The 23,347-nt window shown below is 43.3% G+C and overlaps 1 protein-coding gene across 2 annotated transcripts in view; it reads left to right on the top strand.

The window, feature by feature from the left end:
• Positions 1-6,790, top strand: part of PRKCB (protein kinase C beta) — a 389,607-nt gene extending 382,817 nt beyond the window's left edge. Inside the window, exon 17 of one of the 2 annotated variants that reach the window (XM_002756001.6) lies at positions 6,140-6,790. In XM_002756001.6, coding sequence (XP_002756047.1) covers positions 6,140-6,292 — 153 coding nt within the window. In that variant the 3' untranslated portion in view covers positions 6,293-6,790. Of the gene's footprint in view, positions 1-849; positions 2,200-6,139 lie in introns of those variants that run through there. The other variant, XM_035267200.3, reaches the window with a different exon arrangement.
• Positions 6,791-23,347: the final 16,557 nt, after the last annotated feature.

The following is a 23,347-nucleotide window of genomic DNA, read 5'->3' on the forward strand; positions in this document are numbered from 1 at the left end:
AAGTACATACACATATATGTTATAATTCTGGCTCAGATAGGGGTCTATAGGGGTCTTTTTTCTATAGAAAGACCAGCAGGATGGGTGAGAAATGGCAATGATTTTCTCTCTAGAACCCGATTGCTTCACCAAAGAATGGTTTGTATTTCCTCCAATATCCCTCCTTCCTATTTGAAGAAGGGATGGCTGAATTTACCTCCTGGCTCTTTGTACTTAATGGTCAATGACTGATCCAGCTAACCAGGGGCCTCGTGGTTGCCCAGGCGTTGCAAGCATCAAACCCAGATCTTCAGCTGGGATGGAGTTTATGAATTGTATTCTGTTGAGTTGGAAAACATCCACTGCTCCTGATTAAGAGCTAGAGGACAGCACTTTGAGGGGTCTGCTGCTATAAATTTTGAGATTTCCCAGGTGAGGTATAAATGGGTCATTACTTTGCATCGTGTACCACCTGAAACATCTCAGGTGCCTTAATCCCATGTTTTCCAACAGATGAGCGTGGCTGACTGCTCGGGGTGGGTTGAGGGAACATGCCACATGTCTCTGGCCCTACCATCTCATGCCTTTGCCATCCATCTCCTGACTGCCCAGAGGACACCAGGAGCAGCTCATGAGCTAAAAAAAAAAAAAAAAAACTGAAGTTTGGGAATCCAAGGTTGTGCATCCAAGGTCATGAGAATTTTGCATTTTATGTTGCTCTCATTTCTGATCATTGAAACAACCTCTCTGAGTTTCTGAAAGGGAGGGGATTGGAGAAAAGCAATCCCCTTATGCTAGGTTCTGTTTTATTTTGGCTTTGTTTTTGTTTTTGTCCCACCCACCACAAGTTCTTTTCTTCCCCTCTCATAGTGTGGGCGAAATGCTGAAAACTTCGACCGATTTTTCACCCGCCATCCACCAGTCCTAACACCTCCCGACCAGGAAGTCATCAGGAATATTGACCAATCAGAATTCGAAGGATTTTCCTTTGTTAACTCTGAATTTTTAAAACCCGAAGTCAAGAGCTAAGTAGATGTGTAGATCTCCGTCCTTCATTTCTGTCATTCAAGCTCAACGCCGATTGTGGTGACATTTTTATGTTTTTCATTGCCAAGTTGCATCCATGTTTGGTTTTCTGACGAGACTAGAGTGACGGTGTTTCAGAACCCAAATGTCCTCAGGTAGTTTGGAAGCATCTCTGTGAGATGGGATTATGCAGATGGCCTATGGAAAATGCAGCTGCATAATTAACACATTATCAAAGTCCTCTTACAAGTTATTTTCCGCAGCATGTCAGCTAAGTAGACCCACTGGGGAGAGAAAATGCCTGCTTTCTCGCCCTCTTTTTCTGCACTGCCATGTTCACCCCCAACCATCCAATCTGTGGATAATTGGATGTTAGCAGTACTCTTCTACTTCCAGGCCTGGAGGTTGGCTTGTATCCAAGTGTATGGTTGCTTTGCCTAAGAGGAGTCCCTCTATTTCACCTGTTCTCGAGGCACCAGACCTTGAAAAGAACATGGTCAAAATAAAATGTTATTTGTCTGTTTTTTTTTTTTGAAACTCAAAGTTAAGATGATCGAAGTTCTTCTAAAATTCCAAGAATGTGCTTTTAGACGGTCTCAATCTGAAAGCACTTCAAGGGGTCAGAGGGCAACCAGTGTGGGTGCTACCTCAATGTTGTCGTCTCTGATACTTTATGTCTTTGATTACCCTCATCCCCAAACTACTTGAAAAGGGCATTTGGCACCAGTCCCTGAAACAACAGTCACTCTAGCAAGGCCCCTAGCGGGCCCTGGTTTTACATTACATTTCAAACTTTATTTGCTTTGGGGTTTTGTTTTTGTTGTTCAAATGCAAAAAAAAAAAAAAAACAAATCACAAAGGTGACTCACATTGTTACACATGCTTTAAAATATGTGTTCAAATGTTATTAACCACAATGACGACCTGCTTTGATTTAACCGAGAAGATGGCTGTGGAGCCTAGCAGACTCCTGTCTGTGGGAATGGGATTTGTCTAGGTTCATTGCTGGCTTTAGAAAGCTAATTACGTGCTCTGAAAAAGACACCATTTCTTGAAACAAAGATGGTTGTATTCCTCACTTTGATGTGGTTTTGCAAGATGTTTGTGGAAATGTTCATTTGTATCTGGATCTCTGTTATGTGCCATTTTTCTTCTAGCATCAAGATACAATAAAAAAAAAAGAAGAAGAAATAATATTTCAAGGAACACTGATCTTTTTGAAAAACATGGACCCAAACTACAAAGTGGGAACTGAGACGGGAAGTCAGGAGAAAGGAACTAACTGTGGAGCTTTAATCTTGGCCCCAGTGTTCAGCCACTCAGAGAGGCGGGGACTGTGGCCCATTCAGGGACGGCTGGTGGCCTATAGTGGGGTGGGATGACCTGGCCAGAGCCACCAAGGATATTGGAACCCGAAGTCAAGTTTAGAGACCAGCTGGGAATGTGAACAGGGCTCTTAATTTTCTTATCAAAATCACCACTCCTCCCAGCTTGGACTAAATATTCTTTCTAGGAAGCAGCTTTGTGAGCTCCCTGAAGTCCAAGGCAACCCTAGGGTGGGAGAAATTTCATTTCTGTCTGAGCGGATTAAGACAGCAGGTGACTCCTCCTACTTGCCTGCTGGGTCCTGCTGCTCTCAGGCAGCTCTAAAGAGAATTCTTATCACAGTCCAAGTGATTTCCAGAAGTTTCAGGGCTTCCGAGAGACCATCAAGGGAACTTTAACGACTTGAAAAATGCCCCTGAAGTAAGATGTTTCATCTTTAAGGAAAGTGGGGTTTGGATTTCTGTTTAGCCAAAGTCTCCTGCGGTTCATCCTTGTGTGTCCTCTTCTTGCTTCAGGCTTGGGAACGTCCCTGCTGTGCCCATTGTGGTGGCAATTGGGACCTAAGATGAAGCAAACTTGAAGTTCTAATGGACAAGTTTAGGCAGTTAGAGAAGAAGGGAAATCGGAGCAAAGCCCCCTCACTTTATTGTTGAGAAACTGGCATCTGGAGAGAGGAAGGAACTTGCCCAAGTTCAATCAGCTGGGATAAAAACCTGGGTGTCCTGATCCTCAGTGCAGGGCAGTTTCTGCTCTGTAACAAGGCAACAGGCATCTCTGAGCAAGGCCCACAGACAGGCAAGATTTGAGGTCCCTCATCTGGTTGTTGGGTCATGATCTCATTTTGCTTGGACATTTTCTCAGGAAGACAAAAACCATGGAGAAATGCTAGGCCATTGATGAATGATCCAAGATAACTTTAGAAAACAATGTAGGACACATGGCAAGAGAAGGAAGGAAGGAAGGAAGGAAAGAAAGACCGAGAAAAAAATGAAAAAAGGAAAAAAGGAAAGGGAAGGAAGGGAGGGAGGGAGGAAGAAAACGAAAAGAAGGAAGGAAGGAAAAAGAGAAAAGAGGGAAGGAAGGAAGGTAGGTAGTATATATCTATATACACTGCACTCTACATTTTCCAAATTCTTACCATTATTTTTCAAAAGTTTAATAGTTTGCAGAAATACTCAAGCCAGTCTCTTTTCTCCTAGCACACCATCCTGAGGGTTGGTTAGAGAAATCATCCGTGGAAAGTCAGAATTTCTACCACTTCCTTTCCTATCCACACTTCTAGTGCAGAAGAAACTGAGAAACAGAGCTTTTTAAAGAAAGGACAGGGCTATATCCACAAGGGCCTTCTTGGGGGATTAACAGGAGGTTAGTAGAATTAATAGCCCTCCTTGGACGAGTGCTACTGTTCTCATGTGGCTTCAGATGCTATCCGCCTCAAAGAAATGATCTCAACAGAGAGGCTCATTCTCCTTCAACGTCTACGGTAAAATCCAGGAGCATTTTCTCTGGGGATCTGCCCACAGGACAAAGGCCATAAAGGCAAGTCCTGTTTATACCATGTGGTCCTCTGAAGCATTAGTCATCAACAGCATAACAAAGAGGGGAGGGCCTTCCAAGTTGGGGCTGGTCAGAAGAGAATCTTCGCTAAGATGCCCACAGGCAGGGAAAGTGAAGTAGGGTTGATGAGACCAGGGAGACATAATAAAAACGCAGCTTTGCGTCGTCTAGCTGCAAATATACCTGCCTTTTGGCCCACACACTGTCCTGGAGCTCTCAGACCTTTAAGGGCCCTAATACAGTTCAGTTTATACAGAGGTTCAAAAAGGACAGTGGCCCATTTGGGAGACTTTTAGGATCAACGGGAATAAATTCCATTGTTTTGCCTCAGAGTAAAGTCTCTGGCTCGGGGGTAATTACAGGTTGCAGAAAGTATAGAGGCGTATCATTAATCAAGTCTTCCTTCATTCCACAAAAAATTACAACAGCCTACTGTGTGCCGGGCACTATTCTTGGCACTGAAAATACTCTAGTGAAGAAGCAGACAAGGACCCTGTTTACTGTTTCTCTCTAAGAAATCCTCCAAGAATATTGTTTCTTGGAGAGAAACAATAAATAAGGCAATTTCTAAAGCAGTCAATATAATTAAAGGATGCTAAAGTGTGACTTGTGGGGATGGGGAGAGAGAGGCACAGATAATATTAAAGGAAGAGGAGGCAGTTGAGCCTTGCGGTGAACACCGGAAGTGACACACTGAGTGCCTGGGGAATGGAAACTCCTGTAGCACCCACAGACTAACAGCAGGCAGGACAAGACAAACAGGGCAGGTGGGATGTGGCAGAGATGGGCCCCAGCCAGGCAACAGCTCCGTCAGCTCCACGTGTATTCCTGAAACCAGTGTGTCCACCTCACTCCCACACCCCACACAGACACGGCAAGAGTAAGGAGAGAACTCCATGGAGACATTTTACCTATTTCAGGGGAGCAGCCACAAAGAATCAAGTCTTGTAAAAGGCATTTTACAAAGGGGAGTGAACCCAGCAATGAGAGATCCTTAGCAACTAGTGCCCATTAGGGGGCTAAACCTAAAGCCTGGCTGGTGATGGCTCAAATGCTAATGAGTCAGTCAATCCTCACCGACTCCCTGGCCTTTATAATCTGACACAACTTTGGCCCCAGCTTGGGAATGTGCAGGCTACCAGCGAATCCAAGGTGTTCTTCCCTGGTTGTCCTGTAATAAAACAGCCATTGGGTAGTCCCCCCAGTCCGAGGGACTGAGATGAAGCCTATGTAGCAGAGATGTGGCCAGGTAAAAATCAGAAACTCACTGCAGTCTTGGGCAAGTCCTCCTGCCTGCTTGTGCCTCAGTTATCTCATATGTCAAATATAGGAGGTGAGGACTCCAGCTCTACCTGCCCCCAGGTGGGTGTGGGGATTATGGGGAAAGACAAAAGGCTTGCTAAGACCCTGAAGAGGTCGGAGCATCATACAGATCCCTTTATTAGCCCATGTTCTGATGTTCCCTGGTGAGACTTGCCCCAAACAATTGCTAGTAAATGGGGGTTAACTTCTTTCCCTACTGAAAAAAAAAAAAAAAAAATGAAATGCCAGACTCACTAGGATAATCGAGTTACTTTGAGTTTCTTTGTTTTTTGTTTTGTTTTCAGGCTGCCCTTACACACCTTCCTTTAAGCTTTAGATTTTGTCTTTTATAGTTTGTTGACTAGATACTTGCTATAAATGTCTTTGGAGAGAATTTCTGCCTGACAAAGGCCCAATTCTAGTCTGTGGGTGGATTTTTGAGCTGACAGTGGTCAATTCCTTTCATAAGCAGTGATCTGATTTCTCCACATGGCCGTTCTGCTTTCTTGGGGGCAGAGTAGATGGGCCACAGTTCACCTCTTCAAAGTAGAGGTCTCCTAGCCACCTGGGTCACTACTGAATGGTTTTCTCCAGGACGTTCTACCTAATGATTATTTCTACAACATTGAGCATGGTAATAAGTAGTTTCCAATTCAATTCTTCCTAAAGCCAAAGAAAATACACCACCACACACACACCACTTTATGGCAATTCTTAAAGAAATTCAATGACTTATTTCTTTTCTTAGAAAATTCTCGCCATGTTTCTATCCCCAAGCCAATATACAGTGCGAAATGAAAGCTAGTGCTTGCAGCTGCTAAAAGTTTTCAGCACAGGGCTCTTTCTGACTCTGCTCGTGAGATGGCATCAGCCACCCAATGACTGGCGTGTCTTGGTCCTGTTTCCTTCTTCTTATGCTGTGTTAATGTGTTTACTTTCCATTTGGCAGAGAGACAAGAGAGACACCTCCAACTTCGACAAAGAGTTCACCAGACAGCCCGTGGAACTGACTCCCACTGATAAACTCTTCATCATGAACTTGGACCAAAATGAATTTGCTGGCTTCTCTTACACTAACCCAGAGTTTGTCATTAACGTGTAGGTGAATGCAAACCCCATTCACTGGGCCTGGGGTGTAAGACGTCAGGCCAAGTGTACGTATCAATTCTAGTCTTCCAGGATTCACGGTGCACATGCTGGCATTCAACATGTGGAGAGCTTGTCTTAGAGGGCTTTTCTTTGTATGCGTAGCTTGCTAGTTTGTTTTCTACATTTGAAAATGTTTAGTTTAGAATAAGCGCATTATCCAATTATAGAGGTACAATTTTCCAAACTTCCAGAAACTCATCAAATGAACAGACAATGTCAACACTACTGTGTCTGATACCAAAATGCTTCAGTATTTGTAATTTTTCAAGTCAGAAGCTGATGTTCCTGGTAAAAGTTTTTACAGTTATTCTATAATATCTTCTTTGAATGCTAAGCATGACCGATATTTTTAAAAATTGTGAGTAAGCTTTGCAGTTACTGTGAACTATTGTCTCTTGGAGGAAATCTTTTGTTTAAGAATTGATATGATTAAATGAATTAATATATGCAAGCTCTTGTTTATATGTCTTTTCTTAACTGGACCATGTTACAGAGGTTACAAACTGAAGATCCAGTTTGTGGCCATTAGATAAGCTTAATTTTACTCACATGGAATTTTATTTAATTGAAACCATTGTGAACATGAAAAAAAATAGGATACTTTACATAAATTCCTGGAATTTCAGATTCTCTTGAAAAAAGAAACAAAAGACTAGCAGCTCTGAGCCTGTTTCCACGAGGAAATAATTCTATAGAACTGAGAAGTGGTTGCCTCCTTTAAAAGTAGCGTGTGTTCTCATTTTGCCACAGTTTCCACCACCCCCTATTGTCTTATACCCTCCATCCACTTCCCTGGCTGCTGTAACCACTTGAGGTTGAGACCTTTGTCATTTGTGAGTCACAGGTTTGAGGACCTTAATATTTTCTTGTGGCCATAATCAGGGTATGTATGCAGCCATCCACCCAATGTGATTCATGTTTATCAAGCCCTCAAGCTCAAGATACAAAAGATTTTATTCCAGCCTTGAGAAAAGTCAGGAAAGTCCGCTGTCAATACAGAGAGAACCCTGTGTTTGTTGTCCATGAGGATGCTGCTATTTGTAAGACTACTTTCCTTTTACTTATATTCTCTTAATTTAGCTTAGCACCTGCCAAAAAATAAGGGGTGTAAGCCCTTTTGTTTTTCAAAAGCTTGTCCAGGGAGGCCCAAGAGAGGAGGGAGAAATAAGGGAGATTGCTTCTAAACCCTGCTGGCATGATAAGGAGCCACATTCTCTCAGAGCAGAGTGGCACAGTACTGAATCACTGAGTGTCATCCTGATACCTTCTTCTCTGAATGAAGTCATGCTTCTATTTTCTTTTCAAAAGATATAGTAATCCAATATGTAGCACATGCCTTTGTAGCTGCTGAGGCTAGTGGGTAGGAGAAAAGAGCAAACCTGTTCACGCTACGTACATTATGACTCTGCAGAGTGTATTCATCTCTTGCCTTCTTGAAAGAGCCTCAGTAAATGGAGCATTGGGAAGATACAGTGAATCCATTGATCTTATCTAGTGCACTAATCTTTGCAGAATTTAAGAAACTCTGCCAGTTAAAGTTGCCTGAAGCCAATTTAAACTTCAAGAAGAAATTGTGTTCTATGCATCAAATTTAGAAAACAAAAATACCTGGGATTCTACAGGTGTTTGACCCTGCATTCCACTTAAGACAGTATTATATAAAAGAGGTTACCATTGCTGCCTCTTATTGCTTCTCATTCCATGCCAACTCCTCAAAATTTCCCCCTCTGCAGATATAAACTCATGTTTCATTTAATAAATATTGAGCCCCGACTCTGAGCCAAACACAGTTCTGTGTGCTGCTGTTATGGAGACCAGTAAGATAGTCCTGGACTTCTCACTGGTAGGAATAACATGGCTGCAGAAATCCCAGCCTCTCATCCTCCTAGGATCATGTCCAGTGAGAAAGAGTGGGAGCTCCTATAAAAGTATTGTAGTTTACTCCAGTTGACTCAGCCCGGTCACATGCACATTCCTGAACCAAGCACTGTGGGTGGAGAGGGGAGGCAGGTGAGGTGCTTTGATTGGCTAAACCTAAATTGTATTAGTTAGCTATTACTGTGTAACAAGTTACCCCCAAACTTTAAAACAATGAACATTTATGACCTCTCAGTGTCTGTGGGTCAGGAATCTGGGTATGGCTTAGGTGGTTTAAAGTCTCATGAGAATGCGGTCAAGCTATTGCCTAGGGTTGCAGTCACATGTGAAGTTTCAACTGGGGGAAGATGGGATTTACTTCCAAGCTTACTCACATGGTTGTTGGCAACCCCAATTCCCTACTTCATAGGTCCCTCCATAGGGCTGTCTCTGGACATGGCAGCTGGCTTCTCCTAGGGCACATGATTCAAGTGAGAGTGCCCAATTTGGAAATCACAGTCTTTTTGCAATCTAATCTCAGAAGTGATATCCTATCATGTTGCTGTTTTCTGTTCTTTACAAGCAAGTCAGTAAGTCCAGCCCATGCTCAAGGGCAAGGGATTGTCTAAGGTGAGACTATGGGAAAGTGGAAGTCTTTGTGGACCATCTTACAGAATGTCTATCACATATAGCATGAACTGCACCTCTGCAGCTAGGAGTAGAATGCCACCCAAAACATAGGAACTAGGAATATGTGAAGAACAGCTCTCCGAATAAAAATTGGAAGTTATTCTTGGAACAAAGGGGATGTATGCCCAGGAATGAAACCACAGTGGTAGATCCTCTGTAGATGGGAATTTGGGACTACTCCAAAGATTCTTGAAGCTATGATGTGTGAGACATGAGCCAACAATGACAAACAATTAAAGGAGTGGTTCATCTGGCATTGCACTGGTCCACAGTAGTCTCCATTGTTTCATAGCCAAGCACACCACCCAAGGCAAAGACCTGAATTGGGCCTTCTGATGAGTTATAGTTCTTTGCCCTCAAAAGCTCAAAACACACCAAGAAGATGAGTTGGAGGAAACATACACATGGGGTAAGTCTACATCAATTATTGGGCACTGAGTAACAAACCACCTCACAAACTAATGGCTTAATAAAAACAACCACTTATTTAGCTCACAATACTGGTTTTTCTGGCCTGGCCTCCCCAGTTTGTCTCTGATGGACTTGCTTGTATATCTTCAGTCAACTGGAAGGTTATCTGATGACTACAGCATCAAGGAAATAAGACAGATGGAAAGAAATTGCCAAGAATAGTCTGGACTTTCCCACAGTCAGATTCTTCAGTCTCAACGTATAAAGGCATGGTACCAGAGTTTAGGCTCCTCAACTGGATGACCATAGCCAACTTAAGACCTTCAAACCCATGAGGACAAATTTCTCAAATCCTCAGAACTTATTCCTGCTACAATTCTTTCCTCCAACCTCACATACAAGCTCAGATCCTGGTGAAATCAAGAAGAAATGCAAAGCAAGATAAATAGGAACCAAATGTGGGATACCCAATCCGGTTCCACCTGTCATGTCCTTTGCCAGACATAGATGGAGCTGGAGGCCATTATCCTTGGCAAACTAACAAAGGAACAGAAAACCAAATACCACATGTTCTCATAAGTGGGAGCTAAATGATGTGAACACATGGACACATAGAGGGGAACAACACACACTGGGGCCTTTCAGATGGTGGAGGGTGGGAAGAGGGAGAGGATCAGGAAAAATAACAAATGAGTACTAGGCTTAATACCTGGGTGACTAAATAATCTGTACAACAAATCCCCATGACACAAGTTTATTTGTATAACAAACCTGCACATCTACCCCTAACTTAAGTAAAGGTTTAAAAAGCAAAATAAATAAATACCCTAATGCCCAGTACCTCAGGTGCTGTATCTTTGCTTGTTTTGATGTGAGACTATGTTGACCTACACAGAATTCTGCTGCTTATCACTTCCTAGATAACAAAATTAGCTCCAAAACTGAATTCCAGATTCCAAAAACAACAAGGTTTTAGCTCTAGGGGACTTGACCAGTAAGTGAACCATACTCCATCCACTATGGGCTTTTTCCCATAAATGCTAGTCTCCCTGGCATATGGTCTGCCAAAGTTAGGGCAGATGTCAGGGTGAGATGAAAATGGCATTTGGACAAGAGATGCAAGAACATTTAGTTTTGTTTTCAACCAGTGACTCCTCTTCACAAGATCCAGGAGGGAAATAAATGCAAATATGACAATGCCTAGAAAATGAAAAATGCATTATGACTTGAAGATTTGGCTGCATATTCCAATATGGGATTCTAATCCTAAAGTGGTTGAACTCCACAGAGAACTCCTAGATATCGTATGGGTTGTATTAGTTATTTACGGTTGTTAATAAATTATCCCCAAAATTAGCAGCTTAAAACAACCTACATTTATTATCTGCTTTTTCTGTGAGTCAGGAATCTGGGCACAGCTTAGCTGGGTCTTCAAAGTTTCATGTAAGCTAGAATCAAGGTGTTGGCTGGGACTGTGGTCTTATCTGAAGGTTCAGCTAGGAAACCTAAGCTCCACATCTAAGCTCACTTACAAGGCCATTGCCACGATTCAGTTCCCTGTGGGCTGTCGGACTGAGGTCTTCAGATCCTCACTGGCTCTTGGCAGGAGGTTGCCCTCAGTTTGTTGCCATGTGGGTATTACCAAAGTGGAAGCTTGCTTCATCAAATTATACACATTAAGAAGGTAATATAATGAGAATACCAGTAAGATGGAAGCCCCATTCTTCTATAACCTGATCATAGAAGTGACATCATATCCTTATTGCTGTACTCTATTCATTACTAGCAAGCCATTAGGCTGAGTTTACACTCAAGGGGAAGGAATTACACAAGGATACTGTGATATTATGTATATGTGTGATGGGGGGTGTTTTCAACTATCGTTCCTGGCTCATAATTCCCACAACCCTTGTTATAGTCTTGTTATGTTGGGTGCTTTAGACCTCAGAAAATGGAAGCTCTCTGACCTTCTCCTGTCCTCCTTCAGGAAGGACTCCAATCTTCCCCCAGGTTTCTGATTGTGAGTCATAAGACCCTCATTCCAGAGAGGTACCCTGTCCCCTACTCAGGATGAAGGAATGCTGACATAATGAAGGTTCCATAAAAACACAAGAGGATAGTTGAGTGAGCTTCAAAATAGCTGACCACATGGAGGTTCCTGGAGAATGGTGCTCCATATTCCTTCCAGTGTAATGGGCATGGAAGCCCTACACTTCCTCCTGCATACCTAACTCTATGCAAGACATCCTCTTCTGTATCCTTTGTAATATCCTCTATAGTAAACCAGTAAATGTAAGTGTTTCCCTGAGTTTTGTGAGCCATTATAGCAAATTAATCAAACCCAAAGAGGGGATTGTGGAAACCTCAACTAGAAGCTGGTCAATCAGAAATTCCAGGGGCCTGGATTTGTGACTGGTATCTGGTGGGTGGGGATGGGGCAGTTTTGGAGACTGAGTCCTCACCCTGCAGGATCTAATGCTATCTCCAGGTAAATAGGGTAGGAATTGAATTGGAGGATACACAGCTGGCATTCACTGCTTGTTGGTGGGGAAAACCTCCCAGACATTTGGTTATAGAAGTCTTCTGTGTTGATTGTTGGGTGTTGAGAGCAGAGGAAAAACACAGGCATAAATAGTCAAGGTAGAGACTCTTGGGAGCTGTGTCTGAAGCTATCTCCCACACAATATGTCCGGAGTAAGGGTGGGGGTGTCTTAGCACTGTGTCCAATAAACATGCTCATGCTTGACCAGCCGGGTCAACCTTCCTCCCTAGAGGTGAAGTGGAGGTAGGAAGCAGGGACTATGATAATCCCTTCTCTGAGAGTTTCTGAGCTGGTATGAATGATTAGATGGACACAATTAATCCAGATAAAAGAGATTCTTTCAAACATAATGATTTGGGCCTCTCATAAACAGAACGTAAATTAGTTTTTCTTAAACCCACACAACTTAAGGGCCCTTGCTCTCAAAGCAAAGGCATTTCCTTGAATCTCTAAGTCATGAGCAGCACCAGATTCACATTTCTGCCCTGGTTAAGCAGCAGAAATCAAAGGGGGACTTTAGCTGAGGAAACCTAGAAGGTATTTGACCCCAAGGTCATCCTCAGGAAATCCTACTAATTGTTAAGTGGGCAGAGCCTAGCACAGGACTTTCCAGGGAAATGGATAAGCAAAGAAGAAATATTAGAAAATTATATTCAGGGGGAGGACTCCCTGATAGAGGAGAGGAGCAAGCAGAAATAATCTCCAAATCTCCTCTGTTATCTCATGGCTCAAATCTGGGCTTGGGGGGTGATTTGCTTATTGTTAATATGCCACAGGGGCTGAACCGACGGCAGGGAGCCCATGCCTTCAGAGAGAAATCATTGGACACGGAAGGTCTATTTCACTTATTCATTCTACAAATCTCTCTTTAGAATGAATGACTGTTCCAGATGGGAACAAAGCATGGGCCCTTTTCTCATGCAGCTGATGTTCTAGGAGGGATGCATATTAAATACGGTGAATAACATGATTGCACATAGCAGCACATGGTATGAAGAAAACAAAGCAGATTGCTGGAATAGAGACTAGCAGGTTAAGTAGCTGGGTTTTCGGCTATTTAACCCAAGGGACCAAGGAGGGCTTCCTTGACAAGGTGATATTTTGAGCTCAAAGATGAGGAGCCAGAGCAAAGCATTCTAGACTGAAGGAGTGTCAACAGCCAGAACCTGAGGGCTGGCCTGTCAAGGAGCAGAAAGTAGAACCATGTGGCTGAAGAATATGGTAAGCATTGGACCAAGTGGTATAAGATTCCTTCCAAAGAGGAAGTCAGGGGTCTGATCACGTAAGCATTTGTAGACCTTGCTGAGAAGCTTGACTTGGTTCGAAGTTCAATGAGAATCCCTTGAAGACTGTATTACTTTCCTGTTGTTTGTAACAAATTGTCACATGCTGCATAGCTTAAAACAACACAAATGTATTATCTTATTGTTCTGGAGGTTAGAAGTCCAAAGGCAGCCTTTCCGGACTAAAATCTAGGCACCAGCAGAGCTAATTTCTTTTGGAGGCTCTAGAGGAGCACTGGCTTCATTTCCTTTCTCAGTTTCTAGAGGCTGCCTGCTTCCTTAGCTCATGGCCCCTGTTCATCTTCAAAGTGCATCTCTGCAACATCTCTGTCTCCTTTTCTGTCTGCGACTTTCCTGTGTTCCTTGTGATTACCTTGGGACCACTTAGATCATCCAGGATGATCTCCTTGTCTCAGATCCTTAGCACATCTGCAAAGTCCCCTTTGTCATATAAGGAGCATATTCACACGTTTCAGGGATTCAGACGTGAAAATGTTGGGAGGGCCTTTATTCTGTCTCCCTACAGACTCTTTAAGCAAAGAATTGCCGTGATCTGATTTGCATTAGAGAATCTAGTTTGTACAGAAAGAGGAGGAGCAGGAAGATCATTGGAGGCCATTGCAATAGTGCAGCAGGGAGGCAGAGGTACAGTTTACCTTGACCACTACCATCCTTGTAGAAATGAGACAGGAGAAACACACAGACACACGAGTGAGAGAGAGAGAGAGAAAGAGAGAGAGAGAGAGAGAGAGAGAGAGAGAGAGAGAGAGAGAGAGAGAGAGAGAGAGAGAGAGAGAGAAAGGCAGGTGACTGCCTCTGACAAATCCAGCCAAACTTGTTTCTACTGACCCCCAGCCCAGTGTTCTTTCAACCATCCCAACTTTTCTTCTCGAGAGCCTGTGTGACTTTTCTGAAGGGAAGAGACTTGGCCAGAAAGAGAGGGAAAGCAGGAAAAGATTAGGGCGTCTGTAGTGATGAGTAAGGCCCAGAGTAGTAAGCTGAATAATCACCGCCCAAAGATATCAAGTCCTAATCCTGGAATTTGGAAATTTTACCTTATTTTGGAAGTGAGGGGGGCAGGGCGGAGATCTTTGCAAGAAGTAATTGAATTAAGGATCTTGAGATGAAGAGATGGCTCTGGGTTAAGAGGGTGGGCCCTAAATGCCATCATGACATTTCTTATAAGGGAGAGGCAGAGGAAGATAACACAAACACATGGAAGAGAAGGCAATGAGAAGATGAGGCAGAGGGAGATGCAGGCACTAGATGCTGAAGGATGCGAGAGGCACCAGAAGCTGCAGGAAGCAAGGACTGGCTTCTCCCCTAGACCCTCCAGAGAGAGCTCAGTCCCGCCAGCACCTTGATTTCATACTTCTGGCCTCCAGGACTGTGAGAGAATACGTGTTGCCATTTAAGACTACTCAGTTTGTAGTAATTTGTTTCCGCAGCCCCAGGAAACTGATACACCTGGTGTGGATCAGACCATAGCCTACCATGTGACCCAACTGCTGTGAAATTGACCAAGCTGGATTTCAAAACCAAGCCCCCTAGTATTGCAGTGACACCAGGCAAGTGCAGTCAGGGATGAACCCTCACTCCCAGTTGTCCCAGGAAACGAGATGAGACGACACTACCAAGACCACTCCGACAGCCAGAGGACCTTGATGCGTCTAAATCTCTTTTCCTTTGGAACTGTCCCCACCGGCTGGAATAAAGAGCAAGGACCCTGTCTCTCCAGAAGCACCCCTCCTTCGGGGCCCCTGAAGAACAACGGATGCTTCGTATGGTGCAGGCCTGGGGACAGCTCGCCTCTCCCTCGCAATACACCCACCTGGGGTTGGCTCCAACTCCTTTTGTCTGTTGCAGCAGAGAGTGGTGGAAAGCTACAGAGAATGGACAAAACTCACAGACCATCTGTTCATCTTCTGTGTTTTGTGAATTTATTTTCAAATGTTAAGCATTTGATAGCAGTCGTCAGGCATCATCTCAAAACTTACCATTTGGGTAAAAGGCATTTTTTTGAAAATCTACAAGAATCACTCATAGACCAGTGAGTCTCAGGGTTTGGAATAGGGGGTGAGTTGTATTTTGAAACAACTTCAAATATTATTGTATAATTTTATAACCGGAAAATGAAAATAAGATGTCTTGTTTTTATAATACAGACTTCAGGAAGGAAAGCTTGAAAAAATTTCACTAGAAGGGCTCTGCAGAAAATGGAGGAATTTCCTAAGAATGAATCAAGGCTCTAAGGGTGAGGTGAGGGTGTAGGGGTTATTGGAATCTCCTGGCCATGATAAGGTTTTATAAATGTTTTTCAAGAAAGAACACAGGTTCTCTCTCTCTCTTCATGTGTGTGTGTGTATATGTATACACACACCTACACATGCATACATATATACACACATACATATATCTGTATCTATCTATCTATTTATATATAGAGAGAGCATAAAACCTTCAGTATAGGGATGTGCCACCTTAATTTGATTCTATCATGATCAGAAACTGAATAAAATGGATAGTTTCTGGTCATCTAGGAAGGGATGTGTCCATGATTGTTAGGGATAGACAGAATGTACCAATGCCTGAAGATGGGTTTTCTCTCTGTATGCTGCTGCTGAGGGGCGGAGTTGGGAAGACTCCAGTGTAGAAAGAGACCCTCACTCCAAGTTCCGTGGCCTCCAACAAGAGCTTTTATTCTGGTAGAACTATCCTTGTGCAACAAAGATGAGTCTGGGAATGTTGAGGGAAATTGGGAAATTAGGCAACTAATTCCCTAAATCATGACCTTAGGTATCCACAACTAAGCCCTCTTGGCCAACATGCCATCTTCAGATGGACACCCCTGAGCATGTTCCCCTTTTATTTATGCAACGGCAGAAAACTTTACCCAGGTAAAAGTAAGAGGTTACTCTGGAGTGTAGAGGGGAGAGCCCAGAGTTGGGAGTCAGAGTGTGCACCCCCCACCGCCCCGCCTCTATCACAGGCCAGCTGCACAACCTTAGCCCTTCTACATCTTCTCATCCTGAAAATGAGACAATAACAACACTTCCACCTTAGGATTGTTGTGGGGAATTGATTGAGGAAGTGCCTGAATCATAGCACGCTCTGTGTATGTGTTAGCCATTATTTTCATTATTTCAGGATCCAGGCAGATAAGAAAAGTGCCTGAAACATTCCCAGGTGTGGAAAAATGGGAGCGTTGTAAACTGGGAGGTCCTGACCTGGACGGTGTCTGTCTTCTCCCCAGTGAGCAGTCACGGTGGTGTCAACTCTAAATGGCAGCCAGCAAGAATGTTTACCACGGTGCCATCTCTTCCCATTCCTCAGGATGAGCTGGAAAGCCAGATTTTTTATACGAAAGGTCCTGATTTTAAAATATGAGCCATTAGCCAGGCATTTTGAGTTTTTCTTAACCAGGTGTAAATAGGCATGGTAGAGACTATTAGGAGCCATGACTGAAGCTGTCTGCCACATAATGTGTATACCTGTTATCCCAGCCACTCAGGAGGCTGAGGTGAAAAGACCACTTGAGTTCAGGAGTTTGAGACCAGCCTGGGCAATGTAGTAAGACCCATCTCTAAACAAAAAAGGAGGGCACTGATTCTAATTTTTTGAAACTTGAGGCTGTGCAAGTAAAATATGTCCACTGGATGTGTCTGTCAGATAGGCTCCAAGCTTGAAACCCGTAATGTACAAGATCAAGAATCATACATTTTTCAGCTCTTTTAACAGAATTCTAAGGGTGTTTGGGGGCATCCCATTTGCAGGATATGTTAACTGCACATTATTTATAAGACAATAATTTCACACTTCCAATGTGTCGAGAAGCCCTTTATTCTCAGGGCTTTGTCATAACAACTCAGTTAATCCTCAGGACAGCTTATGAAGCAGGTACTATGACTTTTGCCATTTTATAGTTGAGGAAACCGAGGCTCAGTGAGGTTAGGTAATGTACTCAAGATAAAACAGCAGATATTGGAGCAAGACTTTGAATGCAAAAAATATTATTGTGAATTAATTTTACAAAAAAATAATATGGAGTGTTGGCATGGCTAGACTTTTCACCAAAATTCATAAGGGTGTGTACTGCTGAGTGGTGTCGGGATTAGCAGGACCACAAGAGAACCCAAGCAATCAGAACCCAGCACAGCTTAACTGTGTACACAGAGCGGCTTGTGTCCAAGAGAAATTAGGACTTGGCCACTGAACGTGTATGTGGTTAACATGGCACAGATGATGACTAATCCTTCCCATGGGTCATTCATTAATACTAGCTTCCTTAATATCAAATATTAATTTACCTAGTCCCAATGAAGCAGATATGATTTCTGTCATCCCCATTTTATGTGGAAACTGAGCCACAGAGAGGTGGAACCATTTGCCTAAGACCACACAGCCACTAATGAGGCAGAGTTTGAATCTCAACAGTCCAGTTCGTGAGTCTATGCTCTTAATGATTACGGTTTGTTCACGAATCAACTGAGAACATCAAGTACCTGTGTCTATATCCACTCCAAAAACACTCATGGGAGGGCAGAACAAAGGGAGAGATTTCGAATTAAGTTATAGACAAAACTGAGCATTTGCAGGGAAATGCTGTTTGCTCTATAATGATGACAGTTGCTATCTTTCACTGAGTGACTGCGAGGTTCCCCCCAGTGTTCAGTTTATTTCAGCCTCACATGGGAGTTGAATGTTAGTATTAAACTCATTTTGCAGATAGGAACACTGAGTCTTAGAAATGCCAAATAACTTGACTGAGGTCATATGGCTGGTAAGTGGCAAAGCCAGGGCTTACATGCAGGTCTGTCAGACCCTAAATCTTGTGTGGTCAAGCCTCACGTTAAACTGTTCAAGAGTTCGCTTCTTTCAGAGCAGCTTCTGCTAAGGGAAGTAGAGTAAGCTGGAAGAGGGACTGATTGCTACTCGGCCATGGAGTGAACTTCCAAGGAATTTCCAAAGTGTTCACATGACCAAGCAGTGTATGAAGGGTTGAGGTTTAGGATAGAGCCTCGTCCAGGATATTTTTCTGACACCCCACAGGCTCCAGCCCTCAAATACCTTTCACTTGAAAATGAGAGGGCCATTTTACCCCTGCCAAATATGAAGGATATCCTTCTGCCTTGCTGTCTTGGAATCCAACACCTATCTTGAAATTAAACCTACATGTTGGGCTACCTACAGTAGTTCATGCCTGTAATCCCAGCACTTTGGGAGGCCAAGGCAGGTGGATCACTTGAAGCTGGGAGTTCAAGAGCAGTCTGGCCAACATGGTGAAACCCCATCTCTACTAAAAATACAAAATTAGCTGGGTGTGATGGTGTCTTACAGGTCATGCTTCTGCAATTCCTACTTAGGAGGCTGAGGCATGAGAATGGCTTGGACCCAGGAGATGGAGGTTGCAGTGAGCCAAGATTTTGCCACTGCACTCCAGCCTGGGCAACAGAACCAGATGCCATCTCAAAAGAACAAAAAACAAAACCCCCACATATTGGACCTTCTCAGGGTCACAGATGACAAAACCTACCTCATCAAACTAGGGTAATTAAAAGGGAAAAATGGTTGTATATTTGCTTAGGTAACTAAAGAGGCCTTAGGTCTTTCTGGCCTCAGGTACAAATGGATCCAGGGACTCACACAATATCAGAAAGCTGTTCCTCTCCACCTTCATCTATTTTTTTTTCCATGGCTATATTTTCTTTGGTGACTCCCAGAATCTCCAACCACCGTCCTCAGGGCTTAGTAATACCAGCGAAAGAATAATTTGTTTTTTTTTCAGTAGTTCCAATAAAAGTTCTAAGACTGGGTTTTATCGCCTCAGCTTGAATATTTATCTCTAACTTGATTATCTTAGCCCAGAGGATAAATATCGGACTTGCCAAACTTGGGTCATGTGCTCGACCCTGGAGTAAGGTGGAGGTAACAGATAATCCTTTTGAATTGCTTGGGAAATGGGTAGATTCCCAGTGGAAAATAGTGGTGTAATTAAAAGAAGAAAGGGAAATGGATTTTGGAAAGACAATAATGACACGTATTTTCTAAAAGGTCAGCATGTAGGGTCAACTTCCTCTGGATGCTAAGGTTGTAGGAGCAGCCCCATTTATGTGTTTACCTAATCACCCTCAATGGAAGGTGCTCAAGACCTCTGAAGCATATAGCAAAGGCAATAAGCTTCTTTGCTAGCTTAGATAGTGGACGTTTTCCCTTCTGGAAAGAACACACCAATACTCCTTAGTGTTCTGTCCCTCATTCTTGCTCACTATGGTTCAGGTAGACGTAACCTACTTAAGGCTTCAAGCATGAGACTGTGACTTGAGCCCATCTTGTTACAGGGAAGGGATCCCAATGCAGCCCCAAGAGAGGGTCCTTGGATCTCACACAGGAAAGAATTCAGGGAGAGTCCATACAGTAAGTGAAAGCTAGTGGAGTAAGAAAATAAAGGAATAAGAGAATGGCTACTCCATTAAAAGCAGCCCTTAGGGCTGCTGGTTGCCCATTTTCATGGTTATTTTTAGGTTATATGATAAAAAAAAAGGGGTGGCCCATTCATGCCTCTTCTTTTTAGACCATATAGGGTAACCTCCTGATGTAGCCATGGCATTTGTAAACTCTCACGGCGTTGGTGGGAGTGCAGCAGTGAGGACAACCAAAGGTCACTCTTGGGCCATGTTGGTTTTGGTGGGTTTTGGCTGGTTTCTTTACTGCAAACTGTTTTATCAGCAAGCTCTTTATGACCTGTATTTGGTGCCAAACTCCCATCTCATCCTGTGACTTAGAAGGCCTTAACCTTCTGGGAATGCAGCCCAGTAGGTTTCAGCCTTATTTTACCTAGCCCCATTCAAGATGGAGTTGCTCTGGTTCACACACCTGACAGTCTTATACCTCTGGCCATAATGATTGGTTCCGAGATGATTATGCCTTTTTTTTTTCTTTTTTCCTTTTGAGACAGGAAAGGAAGCCTGTCTGTCACCCAGGCTGGAGTGTGCAATCTCGGCTCAGTGCAACCTTGAACTCCTGGACTCAAGCAAACCTCCTGCCTCAGCCTCCTGAGTCGCTGGGACTACAAGTGCATGTCACCAAGCTCACTTAATTTTTTAATTTTTCATAGAGATGGGATCTTGCTGTTACCCAGGTTGGTGCTGAACTCCTGGGCACAAGCAATCTTCCTGCCTTAGCCTCCCAAATCACTCAGATTGTAGGCATGAGTCACTGTGCCTGGCTTGTTTGATTCTATTCTTGCCTGAATCATCATGTCCTGGGCACTAAATAAATAAATAGATAAATAAATAAATAAAGCTGTTGGGAAAGAAAAGCTCTCTCTTCCTGACTGGGGTTGGTGAGAGGGCAGGTTCTTGGCTAGGAGGTGCTAGGAGCCACTTTGCCACTGCAAGGATATATCTGGCCTAAAAATTGTGCAACACAGAGGAAACTAGAGCTGAGAGATGGAGTTTGAGCTCCTGGATTCAGGCATGCCTGGACTTCTCAGCTACTTGAGTCAATCAATTGCTATCTTTTTTTCCCTTGAATTAAACCAATTTGAAGTGCATTTTCTGTCACTTGCAACTGAAACAAAGCCTAAATGTTACTACCTGGATCCAAAGACCAGCTCTGCCATTTTCACAAACTATTTTGCTATTTTGGATAAGTCAGTTCTTGTAATGCTGAGCTATCTTCTGTATGGAGTGAAGATCCCTCCCTTTTAGGGTTTCTGGGGTAGTAATTGAGGTTATAGCTGATAATACACTGGGTGCTCCATACATGTAAGTTTGAAACATTGTAAGAGCAGAGAAAGAACAAAGCAAGTAAGATGCAAGCAAACTGAATATCTATTATCGAAGCCAAGAAAGTATATGATGTAGATGAGAGCAGCCTGGACACAGATAACACAGAGTTCTGGAGCTAACTGGAAAGCCAATACTCAATTGAAAAGCACTTACAATTTAGAATTTAAAATCTCTATAAGGGACAAACAAAATAAACACCAAGACTGCCAGTTCACAAACCCTGCAAAGCAAATGAAACATTTATGTTTCAGGCGAGATCACAACTGTGAGCCATGAGATGCAGTTGCCCAGTTCTGGGTGTTCCCATGAATTAGGGCTCTGGTGAAAGGAAGCTCCACGGTGCCCCCGCTCAGCACGTCTCCCCTACTCAGCACCCTCTCTCTCCCAAACCCAAGAGAATTAAAGGCCCTTTGAGTCCATGGCTCTCCTTTAATTTCAAAACTGAACATGACCACTCTTTATTTTTAATCTTCCCTTCCCCTAGTCTATGTCTTCAAGCAGCTTTTCTGGGGAGAGAGTGTTGGCGCCCACACTGGCAGATCTAAGTCCCTGGCCACATGCCCGCTGTGATGGGGATGTTGCCATGCTCACCCACCCCAGCAGCCTGGAATCCAGCCTTTAGAGGGGCTTACTTGATAACTGTCAGCACGATGAGGAGAGTGGAAGTCAAGTCCCACAGGTGACTCAGATGAGGACAAGGCGCCCTCCATCCTTGCCCCGTCTTTGGAAATGAGCATGCCTCATGTCTGGTTAGAGCATCTGTAACAAAGGACTTGAGTTGAGGGAGAAGTGGGGGTTTACCATGGTCATTGCCATATATTGAATGTTACCCATGAGCCAGCACTCTTCATCCACTCTCCAGAGAACAAAGCTGCTTAGAGAGGTCAAGGAACTTGCCTAGAACCACAAAGTTAATAGGTGGATAGCATTCTAACCTTGCTCAGTGTAAATTCAGAACCTCAACTTAGACAACATACTGTAATGCCTACCAGGAGAAAGAATGCATTGTTGGGCCAGGCGTGGTGGCTCACTCTTATAATCCCAGCATTTTGGGAGGCCGAGATGGGTGGATCACCTGATGTAAGGAGTTTGAGACCAGCCTGGTCAACATGGTGAAACGCTGTCCCTACTAAAAAAAAATACAGAAATTAGCCAGATGCGGTGGTGGGTGCCTGTAATCTCAGCTACTTGGAAGGCTGAGGCAGGAGAACTGCTTGAACTCAGGAGGCAGAGGTTACAGTGAGCTAAGAGCCCACCATTGCACTCTAGCCTGGGTGACAAGAGTGATACTCCATCTCTAAATAAATAAATAACCAAGAAAGAATGCATTGATGGCTGACATGAATGTCCTGACGCATCTGATGATTGTATTTATTATTGTTCATTATTAAAGAATTACCTGATCCACAGATCAATTTTCTCTCAGTTTGATTGGTATCATTGTCTTAAAACATGTCCAATTCTTTGATGCTCATCTCATCAAGAGGTAGGGACTAATTTCCCTTCTCCTTAAATGTGGTCTGGCTTTTAATGAGTAAAATGTAGCATGAATAATGCCTTGTGATGTTGAGGCTAGGTTTGGAAAAGCTATAGAAATTCTACATGGTTCCATGTCTTGCAATGCTCATTCTTGGAACCCAGTCACATGCTGTAAGGAAGACCAAGCCACACAGAAGCTATGGGGAGGTGCTCCCTCTGATAACCCCTGCTGAGGTCCTATCCTGCAGCCAGCATCAATCACTAGATATGTGAGTGGGAAAGCCTTTGAGATGACTTAGGTCCTAGCCACCATCTAATTGCAACCAAGGAAGAATTCTGAGCAAGAACCACGTAGCTGATCCCAGTTAATTTCCAGAACTATGAAAGATAATAATAAATGATTGCCATTAGAAACGGTTATTATGAATTTATTCCTGTAAAAAATGATCACTCCTTGGACCCTGGCAAAAAAAATTAAATTAAATTAAAAATTAGCTGCTTGACTTGTCTGATTTGACTACAAAATGAATAGACTCCGCTCTTATAAAACTTCATCTGGGAGACTTTCCACTTGCCTTTCTGAGCGTGCTTTTACATTTAAATAATATGGATGATGGTGATGATGATGATTAATCATGTTATTGCTTCTCGAGAGTTTTGTATGTCATGCAGAGGGCTAAGATCTCCACCTGCATTATTTTATTTTATTGTTGTTTTACTCAAAAACAACATAGTATTGCCATTTTTCATTTTTGGAACTGAGCTCAAATAGTTAAGTTGTTCAGAGGTGTCAGGCATGATGGCTCACACCTGTAATCCCAGCACTTTGGGAGGCTGATGGGGAGGATCACATGAGCCCAGGAGTTCAGGACCAACCTGGAAAACATAGTGAGACCCTGTCTTTATTTTATTTTTTCAGTTTTCCAGAACACACAGCTAGGATGCTGCAAGGGTGA

Source organism: Callithrix jacchus, chromosome 12 (assembly GCF_049354715.1).
Source record: "Callithrix jacchus isolate 240 chromosome 12, calJac240_pri, whole genome shotgun sequence".
Lineage (NCBI taxonomy): Eukaryota > Metazoa > Chordata > Mammalia > Primates > Cebidae > Callithrix > Callithrix jacchus.